Source organism: Plecotus auritus (assembly GCF_963455305.1).
Source record: "Plecotus auritus genome assembly, chromosome: 10".
NCBI classification, from domain to species: Eukaryota; Metazoa; Chordata; class Mammalia; order Chiroptera; family Vespertilionidae; genus Plecotus; species Plecotus auritus.
In genome coordinates, this window is record NC_137785.1 from 3872581 (window position 1) to 3887304 (window position 14724).

Genomic DNA, 14724 nt, shown 5'->3' on the forward strand with positions numbered 1-14724 from the left:
GCCTAATCCCCAATGGGGTGAGCAAGAGGGGGCCAATCAAAGATTCTCTCTCATCATTCATGTTTCTCTCTCTCTCTCTCTCTCTCTCTCTCTCTCTCTCTCTCTCTCTCCCTCCCTCCCTCCCTCTCCTTCCGCTCTGAAATCAATAAAAATGTATTTTTAAAAATAAACATGAGCTTCTCCCTTCAGGAAATGTCACCTGGCAGGGGACCACGGACAGGCCTGATGTCTTGATGAAATGTGAGCCCCTGAGAGAAAACTAGGAGTTGGAACAGGGGTGTCCCACCACGTCAGCTAGACTCTCCCCAGTGCGGACACACTTTCCTAGGGGCTCTGTGGGAACAGACTCACATGTGAGCTTTGATGACGGTGATTAATGCACCAGCACGGGAAGGGCTCTGGGACTTAGAGACACAGGCATCACTTTAACTAACCTGCATGAGGACAGAGCCACCCAGCAAGACGGCCCTGGGGACGGTGACATGACAGAACAGGAATTATTCAATATTCCCCAGCCAGCAGGGCTTGGGGGTTGAACATTGACCTATGAACCAGGAGGTCACACTTCACCTTTTTGTCAGAACACAAGCCTGGGTTAGAGGCTCCATCCCCAGTGTGGGGAATGTAGGAGGCAGCGGATCTATGATTCTTTCCCATCATTGATGTTTCTCTCTCTCTCTCCCTGTCTGAAATAAAAGAATATGTATTTAAAAAACAAAACAAGAAGAACACAGTCAATATGGTTTCAGGTCTCACTGTGCAGAGCCCTTTCAGAAACGACCACTTGTGTAGCTGCAGTGACTGTCACAGGTGAGCACCCACACTGACCTGAAAAGGTCAGGAAAACGCTGCTCCTGCCCATTTCTGTGAGGCCGGCTGTGTCCTAAGAAGCTGCAGCCACAATAACAGATAAAACGCAGAAGCAAATGTGAACACCCAGCGTCTCCCAGGGAGACGGGGAGGATGTGAAAGGGGAGCAGGTCCCTCCTCTCTCCTCCTTGTTCTCTTGGGAAATGGGTGTTTTCCATAAAAACATGCCTCTGTTACCCTCTCACGGGCAGTGAGCATGCGACGTGCATTAATACTTGTTTCCCGTGTGATTCCGTGAGTGGTGACTATGACAGACGGAACCACATAAACAGGATTATTGGGGGCCTCCCTCCGGTGTGAGGTGCACAGAGATGGTGAACCCCAACCCATGGAAAGTCCCTGAACAGCACAGCGCCAGGGCCAGGCCTCGGGGGACAGTGTGACGGGCGCTCCGCGCAGGAGGGGGGTCAGGACCGAGTCCAGGGCCCAGGCCTGCGCGCAGGTCTCAGCAGGGGACAGAGTCTGGGGGGGCAGCTCCGTGGTGGGGACTCCGCAGCGCCCTGGTTTCACTTCTCCTCTCCCAACCTGCGTCGGCGCCTCCTTCCTGGATACTCGTGACGTACATCCACTCCGCACTCCTATTGGCTGAGCAGTTTCCAGAGCAGCCAATCAGCGTCCCCGAGGCTCCGGTTATAACTCCTCTGAGGAAGCGCGGGGACTCAGAAGGGCCCCCACGACGCGGAAGATGCGGGTCCTGAGGCCCCCCACCCTCCTCCTGCTGCTCTCGGGGGCGCTGGTCCTGACCCCCAGCTGGGCCGGTGAGTGCGGGGTCGGAGGGGGCGGCTGTGCGGGGAGGAGCGAGGGGACCCGGCGGGGGCGCGGGGCCGGGAAGGCGCGTGTCAGCCCCGGCCCTGCCCTCCGTCCGCCCCCCAGGCCCCCACTCCCTGAGGTATTTCTACACCATCGTATCCCGGCCCGGCCGCGGGGAGCCCCGCTTCCTCGCCGTAGGCTACGTGGACGACACGCAGTTCGTGCGGTTCGACAGCGACGCGGCGAGTCCGAGGATGGAGCCGCGGGCGCCGTGGATGCAGCAGCCGTGGGTGGAGCGGGAGGACCCAGAATATTGGGAGGAGGAGACACTGTGGGCCAAGGGAACCGCACAGCTTTTCCGAGTGAACCTGAAGACCCTGCGCGGCTACTACAACCAGAGCGAGGACGGTGAGCCGCGCGCCGGGCCCGTCACGACCCCCCTCCCCACGGTCGGGCCGGGGTCGCCCCGAGGGTCCGGGTCCGAGCCTCACCCCGAGGCGGCGGGACCCACCCGGCCCCCACCCGGGAGGAGCCCACGGGGACTTTGACCGGTTTTCACTTTCAGTTTGGATTCAGGTCCCGCGGGGCGGGTGACCTCGGGGCGGGGCTGACCTGTGGGGCTGACCTCGGGGCGGGGCTGACCTCGGGGCGGGGTTAGGGTCTCACGCCATCCAGTGGATGTCTGGCTGCGACGTGGGACCCGACGGGCGCCTCCTCCGTGGGTACAGTCAGTGGGCCTACGAAGGCACCGACTACCTCGCCCTGAACGAGGACCTGACCTCCTGGACCGCGGCCGACATGGCGGCTCAGATCACAAAGCGCAAGTGGGAGGCGGAGGGTGCTGCAGAGCTTCAGAGGAGCTACCTGGAGGGGGTGTGTGTGGAGTGGCTCCGCCTTTACCTGGAAAAAGGGAAGGAGACCCTGCAGCTCGCAGGTACCAGGGGCCCTGGGGCCGCCCCCTCTCCCCGGGACTGGGGTCCTACAAGGAGACAGGACAGGGGGTGAGTGTCACACACCCCTCCTTGGGGTTAGGGAGGGGGCCCCCTTGGATGTCCAGGTCAGGTCCCAGAGGGACTCCCCTCCTCTCAGGGACAGTTAGGGGTGCAAGCTCTCCTGAGGTGTAGGGAGACCCCCCTGAAATAACCCATCAGCGGTTCCCATGGGCTCTGCAGGGGCTCTGGGACCCACGGGGACCTTCTCTCTCAGGCCTTATGCACTGCCCACACCCCTGTGTCTGAGGCCTGACCCCAGCTTTTCTGAGTCACGTGGCCTCCACCCATGTCAGGACCACAAATTTCTTTCTCCTCTCAGAGACCTGCCTCCTGCCTTGGGCTGTGTCTCTCTGATTCTAGAACATTCTAAAGACTAGGAGATCCTTCCAGTTGCCTCTGCCCAGGCTGTTGTGGGGGTTGTGTGCTCCATCCCCGACACAGGAGTCTGTCCACCTTCCGGATGGTCACATGGGCACTGCGGGAGTGTCCCATGGCGGATGCAAAGTTCCTGCATTTTCTCCCCCCCGCTCAGAACCCCCAAAAGTACACGTGACCCACCACCCCGTGTCTGCCCGTGAGGTCACCCTGAGGTGCTGGGCGCTGGGCTTCTACCCTGCGGACATCAGCCTGAGCTGGCAGCGTGACGGGGAGGACCAGACCCAGGACATGGAGCTGGTGGAGACCAGGCCTGCGGGGGACGGCACCTTCCAGAAGTGGGCGGCCGTGGGGGTGCCCCCCGGAGAGGAGCAGAGATACACGTGCCATGTGCAGCACGAGGGGCTGCCCGAGCCCCTGACCCTGAGATGGGGTGAGGAGGGCCATGGGCACAGAGCCTCTTCTCAGGGCAGTGGGGTCCTGGGGGACTCAGTGGGGTCGGGACTGAGGCCTGGGGTCAGGGCCCTCACCCTCCCTTCCCTTCTCCCCCCAGAGCCGCCTTCTCACACCTTCATCATCATCATGGGCATCGCTGGGGGCCTGGTTCTGCTGGGAGCTGTGGCTGGAGCTGTGCTGTGGGGGAGGAGGCGCTCAGGTGGGCAGGGGTGGGGTCTGAGTGTCTGTCCCACTGGGGGTTCAAGTCTTGGTAGATGTGTGTCCCGCCTCATTCTTGGGAAGCACCATCCCCACCCGTGTGATCGCCAGTGTGGGGCTCTGTGCTCACACTTACTCCTTAGTGAGGCCCGTGGGAAAATGAGGGACCCACTTACCACCTGATGATGCTGGTGGTGCGGACCCCGTTCCCAGCAGCCCCAGGTCAGAGGGCAGGTCCCTGCTGAGCACAGATCTCTAGGTGGGCGGTGGGCCCAGTCCCCACACATGCACTTCCCTCAGGTTTCCTGGTCCTGCCCTGGGTCTATACACACGGTTCTGGAAACTCCTCTGGGGCCCAGGACTAGGGCTTCCTTTAGGACCTCCTGGCCCTGCCTCCTCCCTGGTCTCTCACGGGATGTTTTCTTCCCGCAGGTGGAGAAGGAGGGAGCTACGCTCAGGCTGCCAGTGAGTATGGAGGGGTGACCCCTGAGTTTCTGGGACAGTGCCGATGGGAGGCATGCGGGACCTCACCCCATAGTTCCTCCTTAGTCTCTTAACCTGGGGCTCTGACCCCATCCTGGTGTGCCCACCCCAGGCAATGACGGCACCCAGGGTTCTGATGTGTCTCTCTCGGCTTCTAAAGGGGATACCTGATCTGCGTATGGGGTGGGCAGAGGGGAGGACTGGGTCATGGGGATTCTGTGGGACATTGTGAGCATGAAGTGGTCTTTGAGAACGTCACCAGTTTCAGAAACTCCCCTGAATCTGTTCATGATGATTGTCCTCCACAGCGAGAGGCAGCTGCCTTGTGGGGACTGAGTGATGGAAGATGTGTTCACCCTCCCACATCCTGACTCAAGAACGTCTGATTGGGGCCCTGGCTGTAGGTAGCCCCCAATTGTCTTCACTATCAGAGAAGTGTAAACAAGGAGCTCGGAACGCTGGTGAATCTTGAGCCCTGGCAAGGGCCAGAGCTATGCACCCATTGTTGAGTCCAGACAGTGATGGCTCAAGCAATTTCCTGACCAAATAGTCTCAGAGTGAATCTTTCTAATATTTACTGACCCTTAAGATAGTCTGTCTGTTACCGGAATTGCCTGCCTGACTAAGGGCTATTTGTATGTCCAAAGTTGAATAAAAGGTTGGCAAGGCCTGGGCACCTGGGGAAGTCCTTCCCGTTGTGTTGGGCTTCCCGCCTGGCCCCCAGTATTTCCAAATTATTATTTCTTGTCTCCTCTCTGTCATTTGCGTGCGGCCCTCCTCCAGATTCCGAACCCTGAACCACACAGGACGTGGCTCACCCATCTGGTGCCACAACAGGGGACATCTGGAGGAGAAGATTTCATCTAGATCGGAAAAATGAAGCTTCGGCGGCAAGGTAGAGAAGATTTCACCAGATAGGTGGGGAAGAATTCACTGGGTAGGTGGGGAAATTCACCACGTGCAAAGCCCACAGCCAGCTGCAGAAGTTGCGATCTGTAAGGGTGGGAACATCCTTTTTTTTTTTTTTTTTTTCTATGAGAATCAACATTTTATTTTATTTTATTTTTTTTTTCAAATTTTTATTAAGGTATTATATGTGTACATATCTTATCATTGCCCCCCACCCCCACCCCACTCCCATATATGCCCTCACCCCCCAATGTTTTGCATCCGTTGGTTACTCTTATATACATGCATATAAGTCCTTCAGTTGATCTCTTGGGAACATCCTTTTTTTAAGCCAGGCTAGTGGGGCAGAATTCGGTTAAAAAGTAAGAAACTTTATTGTAGACTTTTGGTTTGCATGCTTAAGAATAAAGAAATTAAAGTGTCAGGAGGTATTCTCCTATAGTTTTTGCATGATGTTATAGAACATAGCCCTTGGTTTCCTGAAGAAGGTACATTGGATCTTGAATTTGGGAAAGATTGGGTCAAAACTTGAAAAAAGCTCAGCAGCAAGAGACATTTTAATTCAGCAATTAGCTTATGAAAATGCCAGTGCTGATTGTAAGAAATGCCTGACGCCTCTGAGAAAAAATAGTACCATTACAGAAATAATTCAGGCTTGTCAGAACGTGGGGTCAGGCACTTTTCAAGCAAACTTACTGGCTGCCTCTGTAACAGTGGGGAATGTAAGGTGCTATAATTGTGGGAGAACAGGACATTTTAAAAGGGAATGTACGCAGCCGAGAAGGACACAAGGTGGCGCTCCAGGGAAAGGCGTGAGCCTTCTGCCTCCAGATTCAGTCAATGCAGATTCAACCTCTTTTATGTCCTAGATATTAAACAGGAAATTATTAGATACTGTGTATTAGTTATTGTTTATTGTTAGTTTATTAAGCACGACTTTAATTTAATGTAATAAGAAAGAAATGATAGATGGCCAGGCGATTGCTGAGTTTCCCCAGAACAAACAGAATGCGGGAATGGGGAGAGAGAGAATATGAGTGGTACACGTGGCCAATAATACAGGTTCTAGGAAAATTCCCTGGACAGAGGGAAGTAATGGAAAAATTACTAGGTCTTTTGGCGATCCTGGAGAATGGACGCCCACTCGAGAATGTTATTAAAAGTCTCATTTTTGCCATGTTTTTATTTCGCAATTTATCATTTGACATTTAGACAAATGAAACATTTCCCAGAATTGAGGGATGCATCTGGGATTTCTGTACCCGTGAGAAGAAAGGCTAGCTTAAGAGAAAAGCGCCCTCTGCCCGATTTTGGGTGACTTCTTGAGCCCCAATGTCTTCACGGATGCTACAGAAAGAACTAAGACTGCTTTTTCTTTAACAAATGGCAAAAATGACACAAAATATACAGGCCATATTTGGACAATAGGATTAATGTTTCCATAATAATGGTAATCTTTGAATAATAATGTAGCGCATTCCAAGGTCCTCCCAAATCTTGGGGGCACTCCTGTTTTTCCACAAAATAATAATAAAATAATACTTTAGCATTGAAGGCACTAAAAGTTAGCTCTGTTATAAAATTTGCCAAAAGAACACGGCCTTGTTAACTGGCTTTGAAATCTTAAAGTTGTTAGAACACAAATAATAAAAATAACTAAAATAAAGAATTTGTGGGCTTCCGGGGTCGGGATCCCCATCGCGGCCGGCTCCGGCTTCCCCTGGGTCGGGTACGTGGGAGGCCATGGCGTCCTCCTTGGCCCCGCCGGCCTCCATAGCGGCGAGCACAGCGGCCCCCGGCCAGGGTTTCGGCTTCGCCTCCAAAACCAGGCAGAAGCATTTCGTGCAGCAGAAGGTGAAGGTGTTTGGGGCGGCTGACCCACCGGTGGGCGTGTTCCTGGGGGGCATCGCCCACTCGATCATTGAGCTCAGCCAGGTGCCTCCCCCTGTGATGCTGCTGCTGCCAGATGGTTTTAAGGCCAGCTCCGAGATCAAGGCCAACAATCACCTTTTCCACAGGGAAAATCTGCCCAGTCATTTCAAGTTCAAGGAGTAGTGTCCCCAGGTCTTCAGGAACCTCCGTGATCGATTGGGCATTGATGACCAGGAATGCTTGGTATCTCTTACCCGACGTCCCCCGAGTGGAAGGGAAGGCAGTGACGGTCGCTTCCTTATCTCCTGTGATCGGACGCTGGTCATCACAGAAGTATCCGGGGAGGACATTGCTGACCTGCACAGCGACCTCTCCAGCTCCCAGCAGTACATTGTGAAGAGCCATGGCAACACGCTGCTGCCCCAGTTCCCGGGGATGTACCGAGTTAGCGGGACAATGAAGACAGCTACATGCTTGTCATGCACAACATGTTTAGCCACCGTCTTCCTGTGCACAGGAAGTGTGACCTCAGGGGCTCCCTCGTGTCCCGGGAAGCCAGCGATAAAGAAAAGGTTAAGGAATTACCTACCCTTCAGGATATGGACTTTCTCAACAAGAGCCAGAAAGTTTATAGTGGTGCAGAGGAGAAGGAAATATTTCTAGAGAAGCTAAAGAGAGGTGTGGAGTTCCTAGTGCGGCTGAAGATCATGGACCACAGCCTTCTGTTGGGCGTCCATGACGTAGTTGGTGGCTCCGAACCAGAGGAGGAGGGGCCTGTGCGGGAGGAGGAGTCCGAGGGGGATGGGGACTGTGGCCTGAGGGGACCTGCTCTGGTGGGCTGCTGTGGCACCTCCCCTGAGGGCATTGGCAGCTACATGCTTTCCCATCGGCCCCTGGGCCCTGGAGAGTTTGAATCCTTCATTGATGTCTACGCCATCCGGGGTGCTGAAGGGGCCCCCCCGAAGGCGGTGTATTTCATGGGCCTCACTGCCATCCTGATGCAGTGTGATGCCAAGACGAAAGCAGCTCCTGCAGCCAAAACTGCCAAGCATGGGGCCGGGGCAGAGATCCTGAGCAGTATGCTCAGCGATTCCTGGATTTTATCACCAACATCTTTGCCTAAGAGACTTCGTGGTCACTGCTGCTTTATGTTCAGGGTGGTGGGGTTCTGAGAGCCTTGGGGGAATTGCGGGTATTCCGGTCACTGCTTCTCCTCCTCTGCTAAGTTCAGGCTACAGGCTCCTTCCTGCCAAATGACGCCATCTTACTGAGTAGGCTCCTCCCGGCCTTCAGAAATACATCGTCTTTTCTCCCCTTTGTCCATTTGCTTCCCTCTCTTTCTCCCCTTCAACATGTCTGCTTGCTTCATGAGAGGGTTCCTGTTGATTCTCTCCCAAGTGCCTTGATTTTTGTAAAATGTGCTGTTGTTTCTATGAAAGTAGAAGAATCTGGCGGGAGGGGGTTGTTTGCTGTCTTCAGGACCTGACTGGACAGATGGAACTGGCTCAAGCAACTACTCTGGATGCACTTTGTTCTGTGGGATGAACAGTAAGTGTCTGAATTTTGCTGATAACTTTACAGAACTCACTGGGGCATTCCTGCTTCCTGGTAGGCCCTGGGATGAAAGACTTTCAAGATACTGCGGGTGCAGGCACGCACACATGATGAGATATGGCCAATCTGACACACACAGGTGGGGTGGAGAGTGGTCAGCAGGCTTGCACCTCATGGAGGTGGGAAGTAAGAGGCCTCTTGTGATTGATGATGTAGAAAACTGGAGAAAGTCTCTGTCCGGGATGGACTACTCTCTCCAATCTCTTCCCTCCCCCCACTTCTACCCGCACCTCTGTACCTCTGGACACAGGAGCCCAGAGATGGATGGCCAGAGAGTTCAAGGCTAGGTGAAGGTGTTGGCTGCTGCTGTTCCTCCTCCAGACCACACACCCCTCCTGGCGCTGGAACCCTTCAGTGGAGGAGTGACCAGTTCTGTAGGCTGGGATGGCAGTCCAGGGGCCTAAGGTTCATTCCCCAGGTTAGATTTCTTTTCTTCCTGTCCAGCCATCCCTGCGGTGTTCTTCCCAGGAGAAGGTAATGTCTCTACCTGGGTCCACCCTGGGCATTTCAAGAGAATGGAGGTCTCAAGTATAGAAACCTCCTCTACCCCCTGGAGGTGTGTGCCTGGCATACTTCCTTCCCCCGCTCCTTCTCAAACCCTTTTCCCGTTGGATTTGTTGTTCTGTTCTCTTCCACCCCATCTTATTGCTCCTGTGTCTCCCAGTCATCTTCCCAGAGAGGAGTCAGAGCTGTAGCTCGATCCCCCAGCCTCCTCCAAAGCTAGCGGACTGGGTGCGTGATATTCTCAGAATGTAGAGGATCCTGATGCGCCCAGAGAGTGTCCTCCCCAACCTCCAGTGCCTTTGGGGCAAAGGCAGCCATTCTTCTTGCACTCCTCCATGCCCCTGCGGCTTCTACAGTTTACAAAAGGCATAAAGATGGATACCAGCAACTGGCCTGTGGGGCTGCAAAGATTATTTGCTCTGTATCTGGCTGGACTGACCTGTCTCACAAGAAGTCATGAGGTCGTAAAGAAGAATTCCTGCCCTGGCTGATGCGGCTCGGTTGAAGCGTCCTCCCATACACCAAAGGGTGTGGGTTTGGCTCCGGAGGTGATGCCGCTGCCGGGCGCGGGGAGTGCGAGGAGCTCAGGCCCCGCCGCCACCGGGCTCTCCACTCGGCCGAGGGCGCCTGAGCCACCGTGGCACTCGCCGGGAACAGTTTCCCCGCCCGCTCCCCGAGAGCCTGCAGCCCGCATCCTCCCGCCACAGCCCTGCCCGTCTCGGCCCCATGCCCCCGCCAGTCAGCCCCGGGCCACAGGCATCGGCACGTGGGAGCAGAGGCCCTGTGACCAGGCGGAGGAGGCGAGGGCTCTGTGGTCCCAGTCACCTGCCCCCCCATGGAGCTGAGGCCCTGGTTGCTATGGGTGATAGCAGCAGCGGGACCCTTGGTCCTGCCGGTGGCTGATGCCCTTGGCCAGGAGGTCTTCACCAACACCTGGGCTGTGCACATCTCTGGAGGCCCGGCTGTGGCTGACCGCCTGGCACGCAAGCATGGCTTCCTCAACCAGGGCCAGGTCTTCGACGACTCTTACTACTTCTGGCACCGAGCTGTGACCAAGCGGTCCCGGTCACCTCACCGCCTGCGGCACAGCCGGCTGTAGAGGGAGCCTCAAGTACAGTGGCTGGAGCAGCAGGTGGCAAAGCGACGGACCAAACGCGACCTGTACCTGGAGCCCACGGACCCCAAGTTTCCCCAGCAGTGGTACCTGTCTGGCGTCACCCAGCGGGACCTGAACGTGAAGGGGGCCTGGGCCCAGGGCTACGTGGGGCGCGGCATTGTGGTCTCCATCCTGGACGACGGCATCGACAAGAACCACCCAGACTTGGCAGGCAATTATGATCCGGGGGCCAGTTTCGATGTCAATGACCAGGACCCTGACCCACAGCCTGGGTACACACCGATGAATGACAACAGGCACGGTACACGGTGTGCGGGCGAGGTGGCCGCGGTGGCCAACAACGGCGTCTGTGGCGTGGGGGTAGCCTACAACGCCTGCATTGGAGGGGTGCGCACGCTGGACGGTGAGGTGACAGATGCGGTAGAGGCACGCTCGCTGGGCCTGAACCCCAACCACATCCACATCTGCAGCGCCAGCTGGGGCCCCGAGGACGAAGGCAAGACCGGGGACGGGCCAGCCCGCCGCACCGAGGAGGCCTTCTTCCGGGGCGTCCGCCAGGGCCGCGGGGGGCTGGGCTCCATCTTTGTCTGGGCCTCGGGGAACGGGGGCCGGGAACACGACAGCTGCAACTGCGACCGCTACCCCAACAGCATCCACACGCCGTCCCTCAGCAGCGCCGCGCAGTTCGGCAACGTGCCCTGGTGCAGCGAGGCCTGGTCCTCCACGCTGGCCACGACCTACAGCAGCGGCCCCCAGAACGAGGAGCAGATGGTGACCACCGACTGGCGGCAGAAGTGCACCGGGTCTCACACGGGCACCTCGGCCTCCGCCCCCTGGCAGCTGGCATCATCGCTCTCACCCTGGAGGCCAATAAGAACCTCGCCTGGCGGGACATGCAGCACCTGGTGGTCCACACCTCAAAGCCAGCACACCTCGATGCTAAGGATCGGGCCACCAATGGGGTCGCCGGAAAGTGAGCCATTCCTATGGCTACGGGCTGTTGGACGCAGGCGCCATGGTGGCCTTGGCCCAGAACTGGACCACGGTGGCCCCCCAGCGCAAGTGCCCTATGGACACCCTCACCGAGCCCAGGGACATCGGGGAGCGGCTGGAACACGCGCAGGCGCGCCTCCCCCTGTGCTGCAACCGTTGGGGTGACCTGGCCAGCCCCCTGGTCCACCCCATGGGCACCCGCTCCACTCTGCTGGCCGCCAGGCCACATGACCACTCGGCAGACGGGTTTAATGACCGGGCCTTCAGGACAAGCCGTTCCTGGGGTGAGAACCCCTCTGGCGAGGGGGTCCCGGAGACTGAGAACACCAGCGAAGCTAACGAGGGTGGTACGCCGACCAAGTTCAGCCTCGTGCTGTACGGCACTGCGCCCGAGGGCCGCCCACGCCGCCCGAGAGCAGCGGCTGCGAGCCACTTACGTCCAGCCAGGCCTGTGCGGTGTGCGAGGAAGGCTTCTCCCCGCACGAGAAGAGCTGCGGCCAGCACTGCCCCGCAGGCTTCGCCCCCGCAAGTCCTCAGCGCGCACACCGCAGCACCGAGCACGACGTGGAGCCCATCCGCGCCAGCGTCTGCGCCCCCTGCCGCCCCTCGTGTGCCAGGGCCAGGGGCCAGCGCCCACAGACTGCCTCAGTTGCCCCAGCCACTCCTTCCTGGACCCTGTGGAGCAGATCTGCTCCCGGCAAAGCCAGAGCCGCCGCCCACCCAGCCAGCCCTGGAGGTGGAGGTGGAGCCGCGGCCCCGGGCGGGCTGCTGCCCTCGCACCTGCCTGAGGTGGTGGCCGGTCTCAGCTGCGCCTTCATCGTCCCGGTCTTCATCACCGTCTTCCTGGTCCTGCAGCTGCGCTCAGGCTTCAGCTTCCGGGGGATCCAAGTGTACAGCATGGACCGCGGCCTCACCTCCTACAAGGGGCTGCCCCCGGAGGCCTGGCAGGAGTGCCCGTCGGACTCCGAGGAGGACGAGGGCCGGGGCGAGAGGACCACCTGTATCAGAGACCAGAGCATCCTCTGACGAGCGCCCGCCGCCCCTCCAAGCCCATCCCCTCCTTGGGCACTTTTTAATTCACCAAAGTATTTTTTTTATCTTGGGACTGGGCTTGGACCCCAGCTGGGGAGGCAAAGGGAGCAGGGATGGCTTCCCACCTCACCCTTGGGCCTCCTGGCTGCCTGAGGTGGGGCCCCAGGACCAGCTGGGGGGCCGGGGAGGGCCTCTCCTCCCCCCTCAGCACCCTCTCTGCGAGGGAAGGAGTGAAACCTTAAGGACAGCTTTCCGAGCTTGTCCAGGCCTCAGCCAGAGTCCCCTGCGGGGTACAGAGGGGAAGCCCTTCCCTCGGGGTTCCTGGCCCGGTTGCAGCTCTGGCTTCTTCCCTGTCCCTCTAAAGCAATAATGGTCCCCAACCAGGCAGCAGGGAGGCTGACCAGGGGACACGTGAAGGAGGAGGCCACCTCTTCAAGGGCTGGCGCATCCCCGGCACCGCCCCCACCTCTGATGAGCCTCAGGCAGAAGCAGTGATGGCAGGAAGATGCTTCCAGGGTGCGTGTGCGCACGTGTGTGTGTGTCTCTGCTCACCACTGCCGGCTGCCCGCTGAGCGAGGCCGGCCCAGCCAAGCCCCACGCTGGCGCCCTGGCCACCCCCCTCCTGCCGGGGCCTAAGTCCCTGTGTTCTGAGCCCGGGGCTGCCTGGGCTGTTGGCACTCAGTCCCGGAGCCCCTGGGTGGGTGTTGGGAGGGACGGTGGCCCAGCCGGCCTCTCCCGCCTCCCACCCAGTGCTGCTTTCCCCTGTGGGGATCTCAGGGGCTGTTGGAGGATATATATTTTCACTCTGTGATTATTTCACTTTAGATGCTGATTTTTTTTTTGGTATTTTTAATGGAGGTAGCAGCTGGACCACCATCTTCCCACACCCACTTTCCACCCTGCTATTCTCCCAGCTGCTCTGACCCAGAGGTGTGGGGGGCTGCAGCATGTTGCTGGGGAGTGCGGTGTAGCTGAGCCCCAAGTTCTGAGGAGGCTGGCCGGGGGGGGGGGGAGGGCCTTGGAAATGGGATTGCGGTAGAAGGGGCGACTGTTGTCCAGTTCCAGATGGGGCTCGCCGTACCGAGGGCTCATGGGTCACTGGTTCTCCAAGTGCCAGGGGTGGGCAGGCGGCACCGTGCCCCCTCCAACACTGTGCCCTGGTGGAGAAAGCACTGTCCTGGCCTCCCCCCCCCCCCAAGTTCCACTCTTCTGACGTGCCTTTTGCACCCCTCCCACGAGGACAATCAGTCCCCTTCTGTTTGGGAGCCCTCTTCTTACCCCTAACCCCTCCTGGCACCCAGCCACCCGCCCGGGGGTGCCCGCGCCCCACCCTCCTCTTGTGGCTAGCCCGGCTGGTTTTGAAAGATACTGGGTTGGTACACAGTGATTTTTTTTTCCTTGTAATTTAAACAGACCCAGCATTGTTGGTTCTATTTAATGGACACAGATAACGTTAGAAGTTTTAAAGTGATTAAGCTTGCATACCTATGCAATCAAAAAAAAAAGAAAAGGTTGTGGGTTTGATTCCCAGTGAGGGTACATACCCAGGTTGCGGGTCCGATCCCTGGTCAGGATGCATATGGAAGGCAACCGATCCGTGTTTCTTTCTCCCTCTCCCTCTCCCTCTCCAAATAAAAGAATAAAAGTAAAACCAACAACAAAATCCCCTTCCCCCCGCCCCCTCCTCCATCTTTGGCTCCAAAGTAAGGAACTAGAGGAGTCCCAGTTAAGGACTGGGACTTAGAATACCATCCTGCCCGGAGCCTACCTTTCCCCTGGTGAATGCACTAAGACCCCGTGACACCAGCAGCCGTTGTTCTTAGGAATGCGTTTTCTGACCACGGAGCTGATGTATCATGAGCAGTATGGGCTTCCATTTGTTGCTTCTGATTTTCATCTCTTTTATTAACTAATACAAGAGATATTGTGTATTTACTGCCATTGCTGTCACTCTATAGAAATTAAATGACGGAATCTAAATCCCTCCACAGAAATGCCTCTTTTTTTTTCTTTTTCTTTTCAGAAGAATCCTGTGCTTAGGATTGCAGGGACCAGATGACAAATTCTCATCTTTCAGGTGTTGAGCCCCTAAGTAAGGATGTAGGTTTCTACTTGTGGATGGGTGATAAAATCCACAGCCTAGAGCAAAGACTATCCCTGCAGTAATTTTTTCCAGATTTCTGTTACCCCCGTTTGCTATAATAGCACCTTGCACCCTTGGGAATCAATAAAAACTCACCTTCTTGATGCTTGGGGTAAAGGTAACACAACCCTTGATATTTTAGAATTACAACAGCATATTGTGTAGTTATCCCAGGCAAACTTACAAACTAATTCCTTAGATCCCTGGCAATTTAAAAAGGACATGAAAGAATTCAACCCCTTCAACCGAATCTCCTTACATGTGCCTCAGCATAACCACTATTGCTTGTCTCATTTTTGTTCTCATATGTTTATTTCTAGTCTGCAGATACGGAATGAAGAGTCTTGAAGGGACCCAAACCCTCCAGGCGGCATTCACTTTTCAAGATTTACTAAGGAAAAGAAATGGGGGGAGAT

The 14724-nt window shown here is 56.8% G+C and overlaps 1 protein-coding gene and 2 pseudogenes across 3 annotated transcripts; all 3 read left to right on the forward strand.

Moving 5' to 3' along the window:
- Window positions 1-1507: 1507 nt before the first annotated feature.
- LOC308234887 (saoe class I histocompatibility antigen, A alpha chain-like) lies at window positions 1508-5187 on the forward strand. The gene is made up of 7 exons (XM_080643308.1): window positions 1508-1628; window positions 1744-2028; window positions 2279-2554; window positions 3145-3420; window positions 3541-3642; window positions 4074-4106; window positions 4433-5187. Exons 1-7 carry the CDS (start codon window positions 1556-1558, stop codon window positions 4462-4464), a joined length of 1077 nt encoding a protein of 358 aa, XP_080499434.1. The 5' UTR covers window positions 1508-1555; the 3' UTR covers window positions 4465-5187.
- Window positions 5188-6776: 1589 nt separating this feature from the next.
- On the forward strand, window positions 6777-8028 carry LOC308234873 (phosphatidylinositol 5-phosphate 4-kinase type-2 gamma-like; annotated as a pseudogene). Its single transcript has one exon. The product of its transcript is annotated as a phosphatidylinositol 5-phosphate 4-kinase type-2 gamma-like (transcript).
- A 1830-nt stretch (window positions 8029-9858) lies between these two features.
- Window positions 9859-12159, forward strand: LOC308234870 (furin-like; annotated as a pseudogene). The gene has a single exon. The product of its transcript is annotated as a furin-like (transcript).
- The last annotated feature ends 2565 nt before the right edge of the window (window positions 12160-14724 follow it).

Excerpts from the sequence above, each read along its gene's own strand:
- LOC308234887 (XM_080643308.1), top strand. The coding sequence starts at position 1,556 with ATGCGGGTCCTGAGGCCCCCCACCCTCCTCCTGCTGCTCTCGGGGGCG. Across the intron at positions 3,421-3,540 it reads GCCCCTGACCCTGAGATGGG|AGCCGCCTTCTCACACCTTC; the intron begins GTGAGGAGGGCC and ends TTCTCCCCCCAG. Across the intron at positions 3,643-4,073 it reads GTGGGGGAGGAGGCGCTCAG|GTGGAGAAGGAGGGAGCTAC; the intron begins GTGGGCAGGGGT and ends TTCTTCCCGCAG.